Genomic DNA, 22,476 nt, shown 5'->3' on the forward strand with positions numbered 1-22,476 from the left:
GCATGAATCACAAAACATGTACATGCATGTGTTACCATGCATGCACGTGTATCAGCAACCATCTTTAAAAGAAACATTTAAGAGAAATCACCTTCACAAAATGGCCACCCATGAATCTGCATTTGTGCACATTCACCATTATACATGCATGAACATGCACTGTTTTGCACTGGTGAATATTTTGGCATTACCTGCACCTTACGGTAAAGAGGGCCTTGATAAACATCAAATATACATAAAAAATAAGAAATTGACAAAGATATGTAGCAATGATAATGACTACAAAATGGAAGAATTTACACATTTGCTAAAACTGTTTATGGTATCTCCATAAAGGTATTGGACAGTCAACCAATTGGTGGTCAGAGTATCTCAGGAAGTGAGTCTGAATTATCTGATGTATCTAGAGGTCTTGAGCATGAGGGCAGTATATGCAGCGATACAGCAGGTGACAGTATGAAAACTGGTAACAATTCTTCGTACCGTTTTTTACACGAGGCGAAAAGATACAGGTTGGGCAACAAAAGAAACTTAGCCCAACAAGCAACCCCAAAGTCCCAAAGAGAACGTGTAGGGGAACAAGGAGAAGCAGTCACAAGGGGGACCACGGGGGTCCAGACGAGAGCCAGAACCAAAAATCGGAGTAACTAAAGATATTGTCTCTGGAAGGGAGTGCAACCACCAATTCCGAATCTAGTTGTAATATATCCATAGTAAATTTATCTAAATATAATCTTACACAAGATGAAATAAATGTATTAAGCAAAGGCCTTGAGTTTTGTCCTGCTACTCACTGTGGTACTACACAGATACATATTGATTTGTTTAGGTTCTTGAGACAACTGAAGCTAAATAATTTTGGGGAGAAACCTAGGTCATGTATAATCAGTGCTGATAGTATACCTCTTAGTGAGTACACTATGGAGGATATTCAGGGTATCCAGACACTAATGTTCTTGGATGATGTGGATGTTACACATTCTGGAATGTATCAGCTAATTGATGGTTTACTTATAAAACAAGATATAACAATGGATAGTGGCTTCAAACCTAGGTCTATTTTTACACCTCTCGTACCTGCAGAGAATGTCATTGACACTTTTGGAAAGTTGGTTGCCAAGTATTTCTATAAATTAGAAACTACGAGACATACGGGCAAGCTCCCCAGAACATATAACTTAACACAACAAGAGAGACAATAAAGAGGTGGATAAGGGTGGCAATATACTGGTTCTTGACAGTGAAAAGTATGTGGAGGGAACCAATCGCCAATAAAATGATAGTATAGCATATAGCAAACTAAAAGACAATCCAATGAATACTATTATCACAGAGCTTAGTGGCAAGTTACATAAGTGGCAGGAAATATGTTTGCTTTACCAATGTAGAACTTAAATATATCCTAAATTGCCATCCTACACCTGTATCTATATATTATAAAAAATCCATAAGGACATGACAAAACCACCTGACCATCCGATTATATCAGGAATTGGATCACCGACTGAAAGATTGTTGGAATACGTAGATAAATATTTACAACCTTTGGTTAAAAATTTGCCCTCCTTTGTACAAGATACCAAAGATATACTGAATAAATTGGAGGATATCCAATGGTCATCTGATTCTGATATGGTATGGGTAACACTGAATGTCACTTCGCTATATACATGCAATCCAAAAAGGAGAGGTTTGGAGGCGGTTTGTTATTTCCTGTCCAAAAGATCGGGCTCATATATGGAACATATGGGCATGGTTATTGACATGATTAGCTTCATATTGGAAAACAATGTATTTATCCGTGAGGGACAATGGTATTGTCAAGCCCAGGGGGTAGTGATGGGCTCTCACTTTTCTCCTTCATATGCAAATTTGTACATAGACTATTTTGTGCAATGGCATTTGTGGCATAAGGGTCGCCCTCATCTAACTGAAGGTGTTCTTTTGGGGCATATACAGTATATAGATGATGTCCTGCTAATTTGGACAGGATCTGAGATGTTGTTTCAAGAATTGTTCATCTACCTCAATACAAATGATTTCAATATGCATATGATATTGGAATATAGTAAGCAAATGATCCATTTTTTGGACATTGAAATCTTTACCACAAATAATGAGATACAAACAAGATTATACCGAAAACCGACCATATTCAGTGCATTAATGCATGCTATAAGTGCACACCCAAAGCATCAACTAACATCCATACCATATGGGGAGAAATCCAGAATCAAAGGAAATTGTAGTGACCCTGTGATATGTGAGATGGAATTGGACTGCCCATCACAGAGATTTCTGCAAAGAGGCTCTGCTAAGGAAGTTGTAACTGAGGTAAGAAACAAGATATCCACTGTGTCACACTCTTCCCTGTTAAAGAATCATACCAGGAGGCACGAAGAAAGGGCTTGGACAGATATTTCTTTTTGCACACCCTACAGTATAGATAGTAACTCTATATATCAGATATTGTTGAAACACTGGCATGTCCTAGGTACGTATAGCACACTTTCTCAAATTATTACCAAGAAACCTAGAATGCTCCACAAGAGGGGGAAAACTATTAGAGATTTGGTTTGTAACAGCTATGTACCACCAGTAACAGACATCACAAGAACATGGCTACCATCTCCCCCTAAAGGCTTCTTCAAATACAGTATGTGTTACATGTGTAATATAGTAATGCATAGAACATATGATTTCGGTTACAATAGAAGCAAATAATTTTCAATTGATTCTCTTCATCAACTGCAAAGCTAAATATGTAGTTTATGTCCTAATATGTGCCTGTAATGCCATTTACATAGGAAGTACAATTCGAGCCCTTAAGGAACGCATACAGGGACACATGAGATCTATACGTAACAATGACCAGACCTCTCCACTAGTGAGACATCTGAATATGGTACATCTGATAGCTGAAATTCCCACTATTAAATTCTTGGGAATAAGCCATACTAAGTCCAACCCTAGAGGAGGAGATCGTATCACAGACTTGAGACGGAATAAGGCACATTGGCACATTGGATAATAAGACTGAGGGCCAATTAAAAGGGTATGAACCAGGACAACAAACTATATAATTTTTTATGACAAGGTTTTGTTACACAATTTCCTACACATTTCCTTATGTATTGATATTTTCTTAGGATGTTGACAATTGGCACATGGTGCGACTCACAAAGTGGGTGCTGGGAATGTTTGACAAATCACCCAACCTATCATGTATCAATGTGGCATTTTCTGTATGAGTAGATTTGAAATGCACACTTACGGTATTTGTGATATGAACACATTTAATGTTATATTTTATGTGACTGTTACATTTTTCCAAAATGTATATGGGTCTTCTACAATTAAAGACAATGTGACATATCTTTCTTTATAACCTGGGTTCTTATTTGTATTTTTCGGGCATAAATGTTTGATGTTCTTTGTTCATGATATACATAATATATACGGTATATAATATAAAATACGGTACATTACCTCTAGGTCTAGGATGTTCACTATAATAGGAAAGAGTTAGGTCATTATTTCCATTATAGGGATTGTGAGTGTTCGTTTATTTGGCCATAGGAATTAAATGAGACAAATGTTAGGGTTACCCTTATCATCTCAAGTTTACTATGTGACATATATCTGCTGGGTGGTATTTTTACCCACATAGATGTGGACTCCTGTTGCCTATTTGCATTGGCTTCTTATTATACTTTGGGGATCGTACCATGAACACGTTGATAGTACAATCTAAATGCGTCAATGGATTTACTAGCAAAGACCTTCTCATTGTTCTATGCACATTTGTTGATGTTATGTATAAGACTGAATTTATTGTTTTATTATTTTTATTATTTGCATGTGCACATTGAGGAGCATATTCACTGGCATGTACTATTAATAATAATATCTTACAATTTTTCTATTCTGTGACCTTTTTATCTCATCTTTTGAATTACATCACATGCTACAGTACCTACTCTTGCACGGTTGGCTTATTGTGCAGCACTTTCCATGAGTCTCTACTCTGGCCCATGTTCAATATTTACAACTAAAAAATTCCCTCTACTTTTTTTTCTCATGGATATTGTGGGAAATACTATTTTACATAGATGGATTGTGAGATGTGTCTTTTGCTGGAATTTTTTCAGATTTTAGTGTAGTGGGCGGATGTCTTGATCAACGCAATATTTTGATGTGGAAAGTTTATTGTTGAAAATCGATCAAAGATCCACCGGGAATGTAATACTTGGAGGTGGATACATGCCAAGCAAGTTTCGTTGTTGTTTATGTCTATTGTTTAATATGGCATATACTGGTGTAACGCAATGATGTAGACACATGCCTAAATAGGAAGTGATCGCACAGACGTTTTCAATATTTTGCTATTATTTGAACTGCATTCGAGGGCACGCCATGTTCCGATGTAAGCCAATGGATCAACCTGTATAATTGAGAAGGCTAATCAAGTGAGATGCATATGTGTAAGGGACCTTCAAGTGCTTATACAGTGAGGAACAACATATATTATGATTGCACGCATGAGGATGGGGAGATATTGAATCAAAACAGGCAGTGCTGACCAGCCAAGTTTTCCATCAGGTGGTGGCTTCAGAGATATGTATGACGGGTATCTTTGTGGGAAGATTATAGAGATGATGTGGGGAAGCAAATGCTTCCTATCCAACACTTTTAGATTGCAGTCACGCATCCAGGATTTAGGGGGCATTTTTCTTAAAAAATATAGCCATTTTGTGCCATCTCGTAAGTGACAATGTGCAATTAACTTAACAGAAATTTACAATATACACAATGGAATCATACATGTATCTCTAATTGGAACACAGTGTATGTAGAGGAGGCGGCTATTGTCACTTTTGGAGCCTCTAACTGAGAATAATAACATATTTTGTTGTTTGTACATATGACTTAACTAAAAGGGTACATCAAGACCTATGGATTTGACTAATTTCTTGGTAGCCGATATAATATGGTGGCGGAACAGTCCAATGGTCTAATTTTGAGAATTAAACTTTACATGAACAATTGGAATTTGTGTGACGAGTTTGACACGCGAGGTGGAACTTGCATTGGAATTTGAAGGTCAGTGGAGTGAGTCATACTTTCCTCTCGATTCTCCCTATTGGGATTCCGAAAGGGGAGTTTTAATCAAGCCTTAGGTTATGAGCATCAATTTGATTACGACATACATTCCTTTCTTTCAACAGTTTTGACACCATTTTGGAGTGATATGTTACACAGAAGCTGTTTTTTTAGATCCAGTACTCAGACTGTTTTTACAGAGATTTTGTATGGTCAGTATGAGGGTTACGTAGCCCCATTTTCATCTAACTTATGACCTTTAGCACAAATACCTCTTTGTATGGTAATGTTATGTGCTTTTTAATGTTTTCCAGGTGATTAGGGTCTTAACACTCTGGACACCTATAACTTTGTTTTGTTTTGATTAACAGGGGGTGTTGTGTGCTGATATTGCTGGTTTCTAACCTGGACATGTGCCATTTTGTACGTTGTTGGTGATGGTATCCCTGTTCTGCTTACTGTGATTACTTATGGTCATACACTAATTCGGTGTGGATAAGTAAGCCACAACCTTTCATTTCTGGAAGTACTTAGTACTTCCAGAACTGTACAGAGTTTAGGATGGGCTGGTATTTTGTTTTGAGATTTTAAGTGCTAGATTATTAATTGGTTGGTCAACTTATCAATGTTGGGGTATCAATTAACATGTGTTTCAGAAACCATTGGTTTTAATAGCCCCATTATGTAGATTTTAATATTCCATTGTCAGCCTTGAAGAAGTCCTGAGGTGGGGATGAAACACGTGTCGGCTGAATCCTTCATGTGCTCAAGATCATCAATGCGTTGGAATTTTTGATTGTGTATTATGAGGAATTACATGCTGCTATGTTTTTTGTACATTGGATGTGCAGTAAAAAAAAAAAAAAGTCCATCTGTCATAATTGTTTAAATCTTTTCTGGTATCCCCTGCAGTGACTTTTCCTTACACAATTGTATGTGTTATTACTTTATCATTTGTGAGTGTTGTATATTGATTATCTATTACATTTGTTATGAGTGCTCCTCTACCTGCTTTGTTTTAATTACCTGCAAACAAGCATTGGCAAAGCCAGTAACTCAACCTGTCACAGCTGAGATCTATTGACTTTGTCAAATCTCGTTCAACAAGCGAGCGAGCAGAACTTCCACGGTGAGATAAAGTATCGAAAAAATGAGCCAAATGGTAAAGTTTGCAGCACTCATTTCCAAATATACTAGCCCCATTTTCTGGCCTATCCAGGGATTTTCTTCTCAGTGAGCACAAGAATCTGTGAGTTATTAAGGTCAGAAGTAATGTGTAGCCAATCCTGTATTATTATTATTTCTTCAAAGAGAATGCAGTGTTAGTTCCGCTACATTCATGATTTCGGTGAAATTACCCAATACCTCAGTCGCCATTGTGAAAAAATCGAAAATCATCATAGCACACTTTACATCCTTACTCTGTGTAGCAGGAGGGCCATTCAGGAAGGCAGATCCAGAGACAAAGTAAATTTCATCCGTATGTTCAGCCTTCACGTAGGAGGGTCTGGAACCTTGAAAAATACTGGGTGGATGCCTAAATTCATACAGGTACGTTGGGAGTCCTGCATCTGTAGGCAGAAGGGCAGTCAACAAGTCATGTCTTCTAAATCAATAGAACATATCTAATATTTAATTGTGAAATATGTTATTAACTTTTTAAATTAAAAATGTTTCAATGTACCATCATTTTAATTACATTTAATTAAATTACGTTTGATTAATTCTATACATCGCTTTTAATTATTGTAAACGCAGAATACAAAAATTACATTGGGGAATTTATTTTTTAATTTAAACTTCAGAAAATTAATTTTAACCTAATATACTTAAACTAATTAAATATTTTATTCAAAATTAAGTTAATAATGAGGTAGCATTTTTCCTTCTGTTCTGTAATTTTAATAAATATATAAAATTATTTAACGTAAGTATCAAACATTATAGCAACTTTTTTCAGGTTATAATGTGTTATATTTTCCCTTTACTTCATCAGAAGGAGTCTTCGCAGTCGGGCAGAGATCTCTGTATATGCCTTGCTGTATTCGGATATGCTATGTTCTGTGGCTGGGTATCTCATGTCGCACTGTATTGTGTAATCTACGTCAGAGGGCGTTATAATATTTTATAGTCTATTGCGTTAATGTAGTGTTATCTTTTGATATGCTATGGTAGGGAGCCCTATGTTGTGGTGTGTATTATGTTATGGTGTGTGGCTTAAAGTTGTGCCACGCTATGCTATATCAGAAATTGCTCACCTGTTCAGTCCTGGTGCACAGAACACCTTGAAGCCCCCCCCCCCTTTCCCCCCTTAGCTCTTGGTGCTTATAACACGTTTAAGTTCACCTCTTCAGTGCGTACTACATAGAACTCTGCCCTGCATCCAGCTCCCCGCAATCAGCCATCTGAAGGCAGCCTACCCAACGGCGAGCACAGCTTTTGGTCATGCATGGCAAGGGTTTATCCAAAGGGCCTGTATCGCAGCAATGCCCTGATTCCAACTCCTTGCAGGTAGCCAACCCCATGCTGTGCACAGCTCACTTCTTCAGCCCCTGGTACACACAACGCTTTAAAGCTCACCTTTTCAGCCCCTGGTGTCTACAAGAATTTAAATATCACAGTTTTCAGCCCCTGGTGTTTACAAGAATTTAAAGCTCACCTTTTTCAGCCCCTGGAGCCTACAAGAATTTAAAGCTCATCAAGAATTTAAAAATCACATTATTCAGCCCCTGGTGTCTACAAGAATTTAAAGCTCATCTTTTTCAGCACTTGGCGTCTACAAGAATTTAAAGCTCACCTTTTTTAGCCCCTGGTGTCTACAAGAATTTAAATCTCATCTTTTTTAGCCACTAGTGTCTAGAAGAATTTAAAGCTCGTCTTTTTCAGCCCCTGGTGTCTACAAGAATTTAAAGCTCACCTTTATTCTTTGTGGGTCATGGAACATCCTGAAGGACATTTCTACTGTGCCTGGTACTTAGAACACTAAAGACTCACCTCGGTGGTACCTTGCTCTGTCAACAGCAGGAACAACAAACATGATATCCCCAACCATCTGTAGGAAGTTGTCTCTGCGCTCGGAGGAGTTCCTTGCATCATCCAGATACTCTTTTTTGAGCAGGTGAAACGCTTCAGGCTTGGTTCCCTGATGAAAAAGCAAAGGATGTGTCAAAGAACTGCAGCCATATTAGGCTGCACTATTTCCCTGACAGATGGCCTCCTTTTTGCACCATTTCCGGCTCCTTGATCCCTCGGCCTATAGGAAAACTCTCCGATGCTTTATAAAAGAAGATTGGAACCCACCTCCCCAGGAGATCTCATTCCTGTCATTGGTGAAGAAGGTTAACCGAAGCCCAAATGAGTACCAACTCAATTCCATAATGGCCACCCATACGTTCACCTGCCGTATTACCAACACGTCACCTACGTGGCCCTTCGCACACTAACTGAAACACTGACTGCGAGATGCGGCAGCCTTGCTGCCCCCAGGTGAGCTTTGAATGCGTTGGGGGCTCAAGGGTGGGAATCACTCTCAACTGCCAACTCAGAGCTCAGCATAGATCCTGGGTGTAGGAGATACAATAATGCACAAGTCCTCCCCCTACTGACAAAGCATGGATGACCTCCTACCATCAAGTCCCCTTCACCAAGCCCTGTGTGGCTGACAGACATCCGGAAGGGACAGGAGAGGACACGCTCAAGAAGAAGCAGATGAAACCACTGGGTGACATGAAGCAAAGACCTTTGACAAGAAGCGTCATAAGAGGATGACCTGTTTCATTTTACAGTGAAGTATTCGACTCAGTGGGCCTCATTTATGAGTTTTTGCCGCAGGGCAGCACAGCAAGTCACCTTGCTGCAAGCCCAATGCCAGTTTGAAAGGCCAGGCACGTATTATTGTGCTATGGTGCATTCCTGTACCTTCTGCCTGCAGCAGCACACAAATTTGTGCCTACCACCAAAGGTGTCTGCGTACCTTTGCAAGTAGGCACAAATTTGTTTTTGGTACAGGAAGGGACAACTTCCAGCACAAAAACAATTAATGCAGCACACATAGAAAGAGGAAGAAAAGAGGAGAAATAAAGTTATTTCTCCCCATTAGGCCTCCCCTGGGGAAGGGGGCACTCAGAATTGATGCATTCCCAGATTTACAGATCCTTGTAAACCTGGGAATGCATCAAAAACCCATGAGTTGTGCATGGGAAAACCCACTGCAATGCCCATGGAACTCCTCCTTGCAATTGTGCTGCCTTGCCTTACTCCATATCAATGAGGCCATGGAAAGCCACACAGGGTGGCTTTGCGTCACCTCCTAAATATGATTGAGAGGCCTGCGCCACTGGAGCATCATAAAAAGTGATGCTCCGGCGGCTCAGGCCTCTTGTAAATGAGGCCCTAGAAGCTTACATTCTAGTATTGTTTTGGGTGAGGCTGAAGTCCATTTGGTCGACATTATGGGGGTCATTATGACCCTAGCGGTCCTACACCGCCACGCCGGTGGTAGCGGCCAGACCACCGACAGCGTGGCGGTGCAGGACTGCCAAATTTTGACAATGGAAGTGAACTGGCTGTATTGCATCCAGTTCACCACCTGTACCGCCAGGGTGGTAGGACTGTCTGGCCGAAGGTAGACCACCTTCGACCCGGCAGTCCACCTAACACCACCTGCGGCATTTTGTGCATCCTTACTGCCAGGGATTTCGTGGCGGCAGCCCCGCCACGGAATCCCTGGCCATAACGATACTGGCGACAGACTGGCTGATTCCTGTCACCACTGCAGGACTCCCCAAACCCCCCTTCCATATAGGACCATCCCCCCACCCCCGACCCCATCTGAAGCCCCCTAGCCTCCCAAGCCATGACACCCCCGATCCCCATTCCACACCCCCCACCCCTGTATATCCACGCAGGCACACATCACAAATACCTACATACACGCACACATACATGCACACTCATTCACACACACATGCACACACTGCCACAACACCCCCCGCCCCCGCATACACGCATTCCACACGCACACACACACTTGCATACACACACACACAAACACACACGACACCCCCTCCATTCACACAAACACACACCCCCATTCATGCACACAACACTCAACACCCCCCTCCCCCTCCCCTGTTGGTCGATCACCTTACCTGGTGGTCGCGGTGGTTGTCCGGAGGGAACGGGGTCCATGGTGCTTGCTCTGCCACCAGCGCCCCGCCAACACAACACCGCCACGCCTACTACTAAGTCGTAATAGGCGTGGCGGTGTTGTATTGACATGGCGGTGACAGCGGAGCAACCTCCACTGCATCGCTAACCACCTGTATGGCTGCTGGCGGCTCTCCTCCCAAATAATGATAGAGAGCCGCCAGCAGTCATAATATGACGGTCGGATGACCACAATCACTGGCGGTCTTGTGGCTGGCGGGACTTCGGTGGTCTACGTTGTAGACCGCCGAAGTCATAATGAGGGCCTATGTCTGCATGGACACTACATCTACTTTATCAGTTTCCTCAGTGTGAGTCTTTAGGTAATCATGTGGCTGGTGACCTGAGACTGGGTGTTCGGTTTTCCTGTGTAGCTCCTGATGGTTTTGCATGCCCTTGGGGCTGTGCAAGACCCTGTATTCATAGCATGTCTTGTAGCATTGGCCCAACCTGAGGTCAGAGTCTCGACCTGGTTCCTGCAGGGGTGGCTCCTAAACCTGATTTGATATTAGAGGCTAAACCGCGGTGATCCATGGTCTATTGGAGGTGAACAGTGAAAGACAAAGATTACACCTGGGGACCAGGGTAATCCTTCTAATTTTATTCATCGGACTAACCTTCTGAACTTTGAGTTATATGGAAGTGATGTAGCATGAACTGATATTCTGTAAGTCTTCTGTTGCTATAGAATCCTCCCTGCTATGTGTATCCTTGCGGTAGAGCACATATTACACAATAGTGGTCACCTCTGAGTAGTTATTGTTAGGATTTTGTTACCAAAGGAAATAGGTTTTTGTCTTGCTAATCAGTTTGAGACAGTTTGACGAATCTACACATACCTTTCCAAAAAAAAATGTTCATCACTTCAGCTTCTCCCTGGTAAGCTTGGAGTGATCCACTAAGTGGAGGCCAGGAAAAGGGGAAGTGGGTCCCAAAACACAATTTCTCCATGCAATTTCCATAGATTTTTTTTTTCCAGCGCTACAGCCAAAACCACTGGACGGAATGTCACAAAAATGTTCAGAAAGCTAGATCTTTACCCAGAAAACGTGTTTTTTGTGCTTTGGTGTATATCCGTTGAGTAATCAACATTCAAATTGTATAGCTATCTGGACCATTGGTTTGAAATTCAAAAATGCATGTCTGCTGATTGACTGTGGGGCTTTTCCAGAGCAAGTGCTATGATTGGCTGCAACATGGAAAGAAATGTTGCGGTGGCCATTACAGAACATGGAGACTTGGTCCAATGTCCTGACTATTTTTTGGAAAGGACATAAGGGAGCAAGGTATGGATACCGTAACACGTTTGCCCTTGTGGGTGGATGAGGGGGTCCCAGGGGGACCAATCCATCCAAATATATATATATTTTTTTGATCTGTTGGGCTGTCCCTCTGAGTGCCGTGGGACCGGCCAAGAAAATGAAAAAAATTCAGGACTCAGCACTTTGCTTTTTAATACTCCCGGGGGTCATTGATGCCATCATTGTGTCATTTACATGTCATAAGTGTGTTTCACTCACAAAAGGTGGGATAGTGGGTGAAAATGAATGGATTGGAATGCTCCCAATTGTGATTGCCTTTGGTTTAGACTATTGGCAAGCACCCCTCCCATCACCTTGTGTGTGTTTGATGTAAGGCCCTCAGTGGTCAAGAGTATCCACCAGAAGTGGACACCTGTATCAAAGCTATACCTCACCGATGGGGCCTACTAGTCTTGGGGTGCTTCTGGCCTTTTCTGCAGAGGGCATCACTGGCAGTTTTGGATGGACTGTTCTCTTGGGCGGAAACATTAGTACTGATATGCCGAAGACGACCTTCGTCTAGAGCAGCATGGTGGGTGAAAAACAAGTGGCTGGAATACTACGTAAAGTAGTTACCAGAGGTTTAGACTATTTACAAGCATTCCTCTCATTGCCTTTTGTGTGTTTGAATAGAGTACACCTTGACATTGGCATAGGCAGGGCCATGAGCATGTCCATTTAATCACCTTCCAAACAGCCTTGATCACCAAAGAAGCCTACTAAGAAGATGGACATCTCAAAAAGATCCTATCTTTATGTTGTAGGTAACATTACCATTTAAGCAGAGTCACCATCACACCCTCTACGCTTCCTTGCCCATCTCCCAACTGGACAAACTGTAACAAGTACAAACACAAGGTGGCCAGACTTGCTTCAGTCCTAAAGCATGGGGCACACCAGCTCTGCTTTGCGCAGTCACCGCTGGCTTCCTGCACCTGTGCGTTGCACCATTTTTGAGCCCTCCTCCTTCTCTGGATACATTTTCATTTGTTTATCATGTTCACCCTTAGTTGGCCAGAAAGGGACCATCTTTGCATACTACGACAGAAAAAAGCACAACCAGGGCACTCCAAGGTCAGTAAAGTGTCCGCGTGAATCCAGTTGTTGTAGAATGTTTATTTCGCAAGAAAGTCTTGTTATAATGGTTCAAGAAATGTATAAATCCATAAATGTCACAAAAGAACAACAGCCAACACATGTTTCGTCCTATTAGGACTTTTTCAAGGCTGAAAACAGAATAAGAAGGGAGCTATTTACTCAAAAAGTACAAATACAAACAGTTGGTGCAAAGGTACAACAAAATGTGAATTCGGTTATACAAGGAAAAAGGGAATGTGCACCCATAGCACACATCCTTTTAGGCAATGTACATGCATAATCACTATGAAATTTTCATTCCCAGAAGAAGAAAAAATATAAAAATATTCACACAAAAGTAAAAGTGTCAAGATATATCAAGAACGATAGAAAAGAGCAAAAGATGGTGGGAAAAAAGTATATATGCACAGAGTCACCGCGTGAATACTATTAACTATTTTTGCAAGCACAAGCATAAAGGAGGTAAGATAGTGCACTAATTATAAGAAGAATGGGAAAACACAGTGTCCAAGATGCAAAAAGAATTAAAAAATTAAAAAAGAATTCCAAATTAATTAAAAGTAACATGAAAATACCTCAGCAAAAATCGTCGAGGAAATATGTAGACCACAAATACTAATTATAGAGTAGCATGTCGTGTCATCCTAGGTCTAAGTGAGAAACCTAGCAAGGAAGAAACAAAAGGCCATGAAAGACAATGGATAAGCAGGCTAAACCATTGTCGGAAAAATATCCCAAGGTAGTGAAAGTAGTAACCAAGACCTACCCAGGTTGAAGAAAATGCCGTAAGGGGGTAAAGAATGTTGTCAAAACGGCGTAGATTCAATTGCTTCTAATGACAGTACGGTGTAGTATAGTAATAGTCTAAGGAGGGAAACAGAATAACATGACTAAACCCTCAGGCGCAAAAAGTGTAAATCAATGCTCATATGAAGAAATCTAATGTCACCCAGGAGATTAACCTTAAGAACCTCGAAAGATGAAATATCGCGTTTATTTTAAGGCTATGACATAGATTTACTAACCAGACGTAAATCATGAAGGAAACTAGGCGGAGGCGGCCAAAGCAAACCGCAATAGCGCGAATGTACCTGAAATTAGGTCCGTCCTACTTGAAGGAAAAGTAGAGATCCAATGTTACGAGGTAGCAGCAGCGCATGGTAACGCTTCCAGTCGGTGCAACACCGATAACGAGAAGCGTGTCCGCGTAATATAAACGCGCACTCAAACTAGAGAAGAGACTACAACTCGAGGTAAAGGCAGCGCATGGTAATGCTTCCAGTCGGTGCAATACCCGCTAAGCGAAGAGTGTCAGCGTAATATGAACGCGCACTCAAAAATAGAAAACAGACTACACCCGCATCCAGAGGTGCCGCGAGTGGTGAAGAGAACACAGGGAACAAATGGGAAAGTATGGGCACCATCTTGGGAGTATAGAATAAGATAAGGCGTGGCAAGAACTAAGTAAAGAAAACGAAGTATAAACACGGGTGTTTGGAAGGAAAAACCATCTATCGTGATAACCCCTTTATGGACAAAAGAGATTGACATAAAGATAAGAAAGAGAAAGGTTAAACACATAACAGTCAATAATAAAGCATGAGAGAGGGTCCAAATATTCAGGAAAAAGAAAGAAAGAAATGAAAGAAGGACATCATGTAAGAAGCAATGTATTGAAGCACAATTAAGAAGGTATTGGTCAGAGAAAAATGAGAAAAGTAACGGATGACAAATATATTATTAACATTGGGATGACAATATACAGTATGTGTTAGAAAACAATAGGCAGTGCGACTCGTAATAAATACACAATCGGTTGCAAGGCAGTTTAACACTTTGAAAGGGTGTGTATATAAGAATCCTTTGAGGATACAGAAAACATAAGTAATTTAGATCCTGCAAGATACTGTCATTCAACAGAAAAAACACATGCATGTTTATGCATAATGGTAATTGGTTTCGCCAGACCCAAGGAGTGGCGATGGGGGCAAAATTCTCTCCATCGTACGCTAATCTATATATGGGCTATTTTGAGAAAACGCATCTGTGGCTTACATGCCCACCGACTTTGACACAACACATTCTTTACTGGGGCAGATACATTGACGACATCTTGGTTTTTTGGTCTGGTGACTCCACTTCTCTTTCTTTGTTCACGGAACACCTTAATAATAATCCATTCAATATCAAATTCACTCAAGAGGCCAGCCAATCTTCCATACATTTTTTGGACCTTACCATCTACATTAAACATGACAAAATCTGCACTAAACTATTTAGAAAACCAACAGCTTGCAATGCTGTTCTGCATGCCTCTAGTTCACATCCCAGGCCTCAAATCAACGCCATTCCATATGGAGAGAGTACTAGGATAAGACGGAATTGCAGTGAGGAGCATTTATTCCATGAGGAGTTACATAACATGGAATCACGTTTTAGGCTTAGGGGTTATCACCCCCAGATCCTTAAAAAGGCGTGTAACAAGATCACAAAATGCAAACGTTCTGACTTACTAACGAACTCCAGAAAGAACAATACATACAACCGAATCTCTCTCGTCATCAAACATAGTGCACTGAGTCCCTCAGTATCGAACATTTTACGTAAACATTGGTCTTTGCTCTTAATGGATGATATACTCAAGAAGGGTATTTCTGAAAAACCTAACATCATCTTCAAAAGAGGTACCACGTTACGAGACCATTTATGCCACAGTTTCTTACCACCTGAGAGCAGGGATACTTGGCTGCCAAAACCGCCCCCTGGTACCTACAGGTGTGGCCACTGTAACATCTGTGGATACATCAAAGATAAGACAGTGGAATTCCAGTATAATACCCCTGTTACACATCACCTTAAACAATTCATTAATTGTAATACAAGCTTTGTTGTCTATTGCATTGTCTGTACATGTGGACTCATATATGTGGGTAGTACAATTCGACCATTGAAAGAGAGGATTCAGGAACACCTTAGAGCTATACGTACCTCCAATATGAACTATCCATTTGCCATGCATTATAACGAGACACATGAGCATAGGGAACGCTTAGACATCTCCATACATGGGATTGATTCTCTTAGCAGAACATCACGTGGAGGCAATCGCACTCTGGCCCTTAGACGCCTAGAGAGCAGATGGATCATTAAACTACGAGCAGTGGAACGGGGGCTTAATATACAGAAGGACCTACATGTTTTTCTGTAAATTGTGTTGACGTGATCACCTGCACTGTGCCTCCAGTTAATATCTTATCTGCTTACTGTGTGTGTTTTTTCTGTTGAATGACAGTATCTTACAGGATCTAAATTACTTATGTTTTCTGTATCCTCAAAGCATTCTTATATACACACCCTTTCAAAGTGTTAAACTGCCTTGCAACCGATTGTGTATTTATTACGAGTCGCACTGCCTATTGTTTTCTAACACATACTGTATATTGTCATCCCAATGTTAATAATATATTTGTCATCCGTTACTTTTCTCATTTTTCTCTGACCAATACCTTCTTAATTGTGCTTCAATACATTGCTTCTTACATGATGTCCTTCTTTCATTTCTTTCTTTCTTTTTCCTGAATATTTAGACCCTCTCTCATGCTTTATTATTGACTGTTATGTGTTTAACCTTTCTCTTTCTTATCTTTATGTCAATCTCTTTTGTCCATAATGGGGTTATCACGATAGATGGTTTTTCCTTCCATACACCCGTGTTTATACTTCGTTTTCTTTACTTAGTTCTTGCCACGCCTTATCTTATTCTATACTCCCAAGATGGTGCCCATACTTTCCCATTCGTTCCCTGTGTTCTCTTCACCACTCGCGGCACCTCTGGATGTGGGTGTAGTCTGTTTTCTATTTTTGAGTGCGCGTTCATATTACGCTGACACTCTTCGCTTAGCGGGTATTGCACCGACTGGAAGCGTTACCATGCGCTGCCTTTACCTCGAGTTGTAGTCTCTTCTCTAGTTTGAGTGCGCGTTTATATTACGCGGACACGCTTCTCGTTATCGGGTGTTGCACCGACTGGAAGCGTTACCATGCGCTGCTGCTACCTCGTAACATTGGATCTCTACTTTTCCTTCAAGTAGGACGGACCTAATTTCAGGTACATTCGCGCTATTGCGGTTTGCTTTGGCCGCCTCCGCCTAGTTTCCTTCATGATTTACGTCTGGTTAGTAAATCTATGTCATAGCCTTAAAATAAACGCAATATTTCATCTTTCGAGGTTCTTAAGGTTAATCTCCTGGGTGACATTAGATTTCTTCATATGAGCATTGATTTACACTTTTTGCGCCTGAGGGTTTAGTCAAGTTATTCTGTTTCCCTCCTTAGACTATTACTATACTACACCGTACTGTCATTAGAAGCACTTGAATCTACGCCGTTTTGACGACATTCTTTACCCCCTTACGGCATTTTCTTCAACCTGGGTAGGTCTTGGTTACTACTTTCACTACCTTGGGATATTTTTACGACAATGGTTTAGCCTGCTTATCCATTGTCTTTCATGGCCTTTTGTTTCTTCCTTGCTAGGTTTCTCACTTAGACCTAGGATGACACGACATGCTACTCTATAATTAGTATTTGTGGTCTACATATTTCCTCGACGATTTTTGCTGAGGTATTTTCATGTTACTTTTAATTAATTTGGAATTCTTTTTTAATTTTGTAATTCTTTTTGCATCTTGGACACTGTGTTTTCCCATTCTTCTTATAATTAGTGCACTATCTTACCTCCTTTATGCTTGTGCTTGCAAAAATAGTTAATAGTATTCACGCGGTGACTCTGTGCATATATACTTTTTTCCCACCATCTTTTGCTCTTTTCTATCGTTCTTGATATATCTTGACACTTTTACTTTTGTGTGAATATTTTTATATTTTTTTTCTTCTGGGAATGAAAATTTCATAGTGATTATGCATGTACATTGCCTAAAAGGATGTGTGCTATGGGTGCACATTCCCTTTTTCCTTGTATAACCGAATTCACATTTTGTTGTACCTTTGCACCAACTGTTTGTATTTGTACTTTTTGAGTAAATAGCTCCCTTCTTATTCTGTTTTCAGCCTTGAAAAAGTCCTAATAGGACGAAACACGTGTTGGCTGTTGTTCTTTTGTGACATTTATGGATTTATACATTTCTTGAACCATTATAACAAGACTTTCTTGCAAAATAAACATTCTACAACAACTGGATTCACGCGGACACTTTATTGACCTTGGAGTGCCCTGGTTGTGCTTTTTTCTGTCGCATCTTGTCTTTACAGCACATGCCATAGACGGTTCCTTTTCCTAGGTCCACCTGTGGTTTTGTGTACCTATAAAACCCGTGGTGGTTGGGTGTTTTCAAACCAGGATTGCACCATTTGTTATTTACTTCTTGTTATTTGAAGACTTATCGGTATTGTGTTTCGGATGTGCTACGTTGGCATCAACCACTTTCTTTTTTGAGTAACGTTGACAATTTGCAAATTGATGCTGTATGCACTCTGTCACTCTTCAACTCTAGATCTAATAATTTTTTTATATATATACGTTCTTTACTTGTACTTTGCATTCAGTGTTTACTAGTACATGGGCATAATGGATAACTTTGATGATAATAGGGACGCCTTACTGAAAGAATTGTTCCAATCCGATTCACTTAGCAGAACGCCCATTTCACCTAACCCTACACAAGAGGGCCTTAGAATCAAATTTATTAAACTTGAACGACTAAGAAAACAGGAACTTTCTCGTTGGTGGGATTATACAATCTTACAAAAGTATTTAGAGAATAACCAAATCCCTAGGGGACTGAGGGTCATTTTATTTCCATCCTTTAATGACTTAAGCCCTGATCTACTAAAGGAGTGGGAACAACTACTAATTACTTCCTCCTATGGCATGATGGATATCCTCATCCGGGACGCCAAGGCCAAGAGGGATAAATTACTACAGGACATTGTATTGTTAGAAAAAGAAATCAATGACATAAACTCACCGGACACTAAAAACAAGAACTTTAACATCCTTAAGGAAGTTTTACATAAACACCAGCTTTATATAAAGGACAAGAAACTATGCAAACTTAAAAGGGATGACAATGACTATAAGAATGGAAGGGTCTTTACGTTTGCACGCAAATATGATAGCAATAAACTTGAAACAAACAGAGATACTCCTATACCCAATAAAAGCCTGTCTCTTACTAGCTTGACTACCAGTGATACTGATATCTCAAGTAGGTCTAGTGAAACCAGTGATGACACTAGGGATCAAGCACCTTCATCTTCATCCACACATAGGTCACCTTTTTTATTGGAATTAGAGAGATTCCGCAGGGGTCAAAAACAAACACAAAGGAGGGCAGAAACTGTCACAAGGCCATTAGGCGGGGAAAACGTAAATACAAATCCAAATGGACGGACAGAGGGAGTGGCAACACGCTCAACGACCCGCAGTGCCCAACAGTGATACACGAAGGTGGACACAAGAAGGACCTGCTTGATACTATCTCTATTGTGAATTTATCTTCTTTAACTCTTAGCACCGACCAAACCAACATCCTTAAAAAAGGTCTAGGCTTTGTACCTACAGCACTTCCGGACTTCACACAACTACATATCAGCCTTTTCAAATTTATCCGTAAATGTAAACTCTACAAGTATTTCCACGATTTACACACTCCTACCCATGCCGTTACCGGTCTATGCAATACTCCTAATGCAATGACAATTAGGGATATTAGGGACATCCAAACTCTGTTATCAATTGAACATATTGAGGGTCCTGTGCCGTCACTTGCTGACATTCTGACGGATCTCAACATAGACTCTAACAATAGAATTGTCAGTGGCCTAAAAACACCTTCCAAATTTACACCCATAATCCCTAGGGATTATGCAATTGACTCCTTTTATAATAAAGTTACGAGTGAACTTTATAATATGGAAGAACATTTTCTGTTGAGACATAAGTCCATCCCTACACACAACATCACGATGACTGAGAGAAAAGCCTTACTCTCCCTTGGCAAGTGTAATGACAGTCATAAAGGAAGCAGACAAGGGTGGTAATATTGTTGTTATGGATAGAATAGACTACATATCAGAACTGGACCGTCAACTCTCAGACAGCACTGCTTATGTGAAACTTACTTCGAATCCGTTACCAGGAGTAAATACTTGCATTCGACAGAAACTACAGACGTTCCTCGATCATGACCTAATTTCGGATATGGAGTTTAAATACCTGTATAATAACACTCCCACCATACCGTGCATTTACATCTTACCCAAGATACACAAGACAGGTGCATTTCCCCCTGGTAGGCCTATTATCTCGGGTATTGGTTCCCCTACAGAGAAACTGTCAGAGTATATAGATATCTTTCTACAGCCTCTGGTCCAAAACTTACCATCTTATATCAGAGACACTAAAGACTTAGGGCCTGATTCTAACTTTGGAGGACGGTGTTAAACCGTCCCAAAAGTGGTGGATATACCACCTACCGTATTACGAGTCCATTATATCCTATGGAACTCGTAATACGGTAGGTGGTATATCCGCCACTTTTGGGACGGTTTAACACCGTCCTCCAAAGTTAGAATCAGGCCCTTACTGTGTAAAATAGCGGACTTTGACTGGACAGTGGGTCATTACCTGGTGACTTTGGATGTGACTTCTCTCTATACTAGCATCCCTAAATTGGAGGGACTCTCTGCCATCCAACACTTTCTTGATACTAGGGATGCCACATTATTGGATCACACGAATATGCTACTGGATATGATTCGCTTGGTACTTGACAATAACATGTTTATGCATAATGGTAATTGGTTTCGCCAGACCCAAGGAGTGGCGATGGGGGCAAAATTCTCTCCATCGTACGCTAATCTATATATGGGCTATTTTGAGAAAACGCATCTGTGGCTTACATGCCCACCGACTTTGACACAACACATTCTTTACTGGGGCAGATACATTGACGACATCTTGGTTTTTTGGTCTGGTGACTCCACTTCTCTTTCTTTGTTCACGGAACACCTTAATAATAATCCATTCAATATCAAATTCACTCAAGAGGCCAGCCAATCTTCCATACATTTTTTGGACCTTACCATCTACATTAAACATGACAAAATCTGCACTAAACTATTTAGAAAACCAACAGCTTGCAATGCTGGTCTGCATGCCTCTAGTTCACATCCCAGGCCTCAAATCAACGCCATTCCATATGGAGAGAGTACTAGGATAAGACGGAATTGCAGTGAGGAGCATTTATTCCATGAGGAGTTACATAACATGGAATCACGTTTTAGGCTTAGGGGTTATCACCCCCAGATCCTTAAAAAGGCGTGTAACAAGATCACAAAATGCAAACGTTCTGACTTACTAACGAACTCCAGAAAGAACAATACATACGACCGAATCTCTCTCGTCATCAAACATAGTGCACTGAGTCCCTCAGTATCGAACATTTTACGTAAACATTGGTCTTTGCTCTTAATGGATGATATACTCAAGAAGGGTATTTCTGAAAAACCTAACATCATCTTCAAAAGAGGTACCACGTTACGAGACCATTTATGCCACAGTTTCTTACCACCTGAGAGCAGGGATACTTGGCTGCCAAAACCGCCCCCTGGTACCTACAGGTGTGGCCACTGTAACATCTGTGGATACATCAAAGATAAGACAGTGGAATTCCAGTATAATACCCCTGTTACACATCACCTTAAACAATTTATTAATTGTAATACAAGCTTTGTTGTCTATTGCATTGTCTGTACATGTGGACTCATATATGTGGGTAGTACAATTCGACCATTGAAAGAGGGGATTCAGGAACACCTTAGAGCTATACGTACCTCCAATATGAACTATCCATTTGCCATGCATTATAACGAGACACATGAGCATAGGGAACGCTTAGACATCTCCATACATGGGATTGATTCTCTTAGCAGAACATCACGTGGAGGCAATCGCACTCTGGCCCTTAGACGCCTAGAGAGCAGATGGATCATTAAACTACGAGCAGTGGAACGGGGGCTTAATATACAGAAGGACCTACATGTTTTTCTGTAAATTGTGTTGACGTGATCACCTGCACTGTGCCTCCAGTTAATATCTTATCTGCTTACTGTGTGTGTTTTTTCTGTTGAATGACAGTATCTTACAGGATCTAAATTACTTATGTTTTCTGTATCCTCAAAGCATTCTTATATACACACCCTTTCAAAGTGTTAAACTGCCTTGCAACCGATTGTGTATTTATTACGAGTCGCACTGCCTATTGTTTTCTAACACATACTGTATATTGTCATCCCAATGTTAATAATATATTTGTCATCCGTTACTTTTCTCATTTTTCTCTGACCAATACCTTCTTAATTGTGCTTCAATACATTGCTTCTTACATGATGTCCTTCTTTCATTTCTTTCTTTCTTTTTCCTGAATATTTAGACCCTCTCTCATGCTTTATTATTGACTGTTATGTGTTTAACCTTTCTCTTTCTTATCTTTATGTCAATCTCTTTTGTCCATAATGGGGTTATCACGATAGATGGTTTTTCCTTCCATACACCCGTGTTTATACTTCGTTTTCTTTACTTAGTTCTTGCCACGCCTTATCTTATTCTATACTCCCAAGATGGTGCCCATACTTTCCCATTCGTTCCCTGTGTTCTCTTCACCACTCGCGGCACCTCTGGATGCGGGTGTAGTCTGTTTTCTATTTTTGAGTGCGCGTTCATATTACGCTGACACTCTTCGCT

The 22,476-nt window shown here is 40.6% G+C and overlaps 1 protein-coding gene across 1 annotated transcript in view; it reads right to left on the reverse strand.

Annotated features, from left to right (window-relative positions):
- Positions 1–22,476, reverse strand: part of LOC138262216 (fatty acyl-CoA hydrolase precursor, medium chain-like) — a 283,496-nt gene that overhangs the window by 26,371 nt on the left and 234,649 nt on the right. The window contains exons 10-11 of the mRNA XM_069212060.1: positions 8,098–8,245; positions 6,525–6,674 (exon numbers count right to left, since the gene is read on the reverse strand). Coding sequence (XP_069068161.1) covers positions 6,525–6,674; positions 8,098–8,245 — 298 coding nt within the window. The remainder of the gene's footprint in view (positions 1–6,524; positions 6,675–8,097; positions 8,246–22,476) is intronic.

This window comes from Pleurodeles waltl, chromosome 10 (genome assembly GCF_031143425.1).
Source record: "Pleurodeles waltl isolate 20211129_DDA chromosome 10, aPleWal1.hap1.20221129, whole genome shotgun sequence".
Classification (NCBI taxonomy): Eukaryota; Metazoa; Chordata; class Amphibia; order Caudata; family Salamandridae; genus Pleurodeles; species Pleurodeles waltl.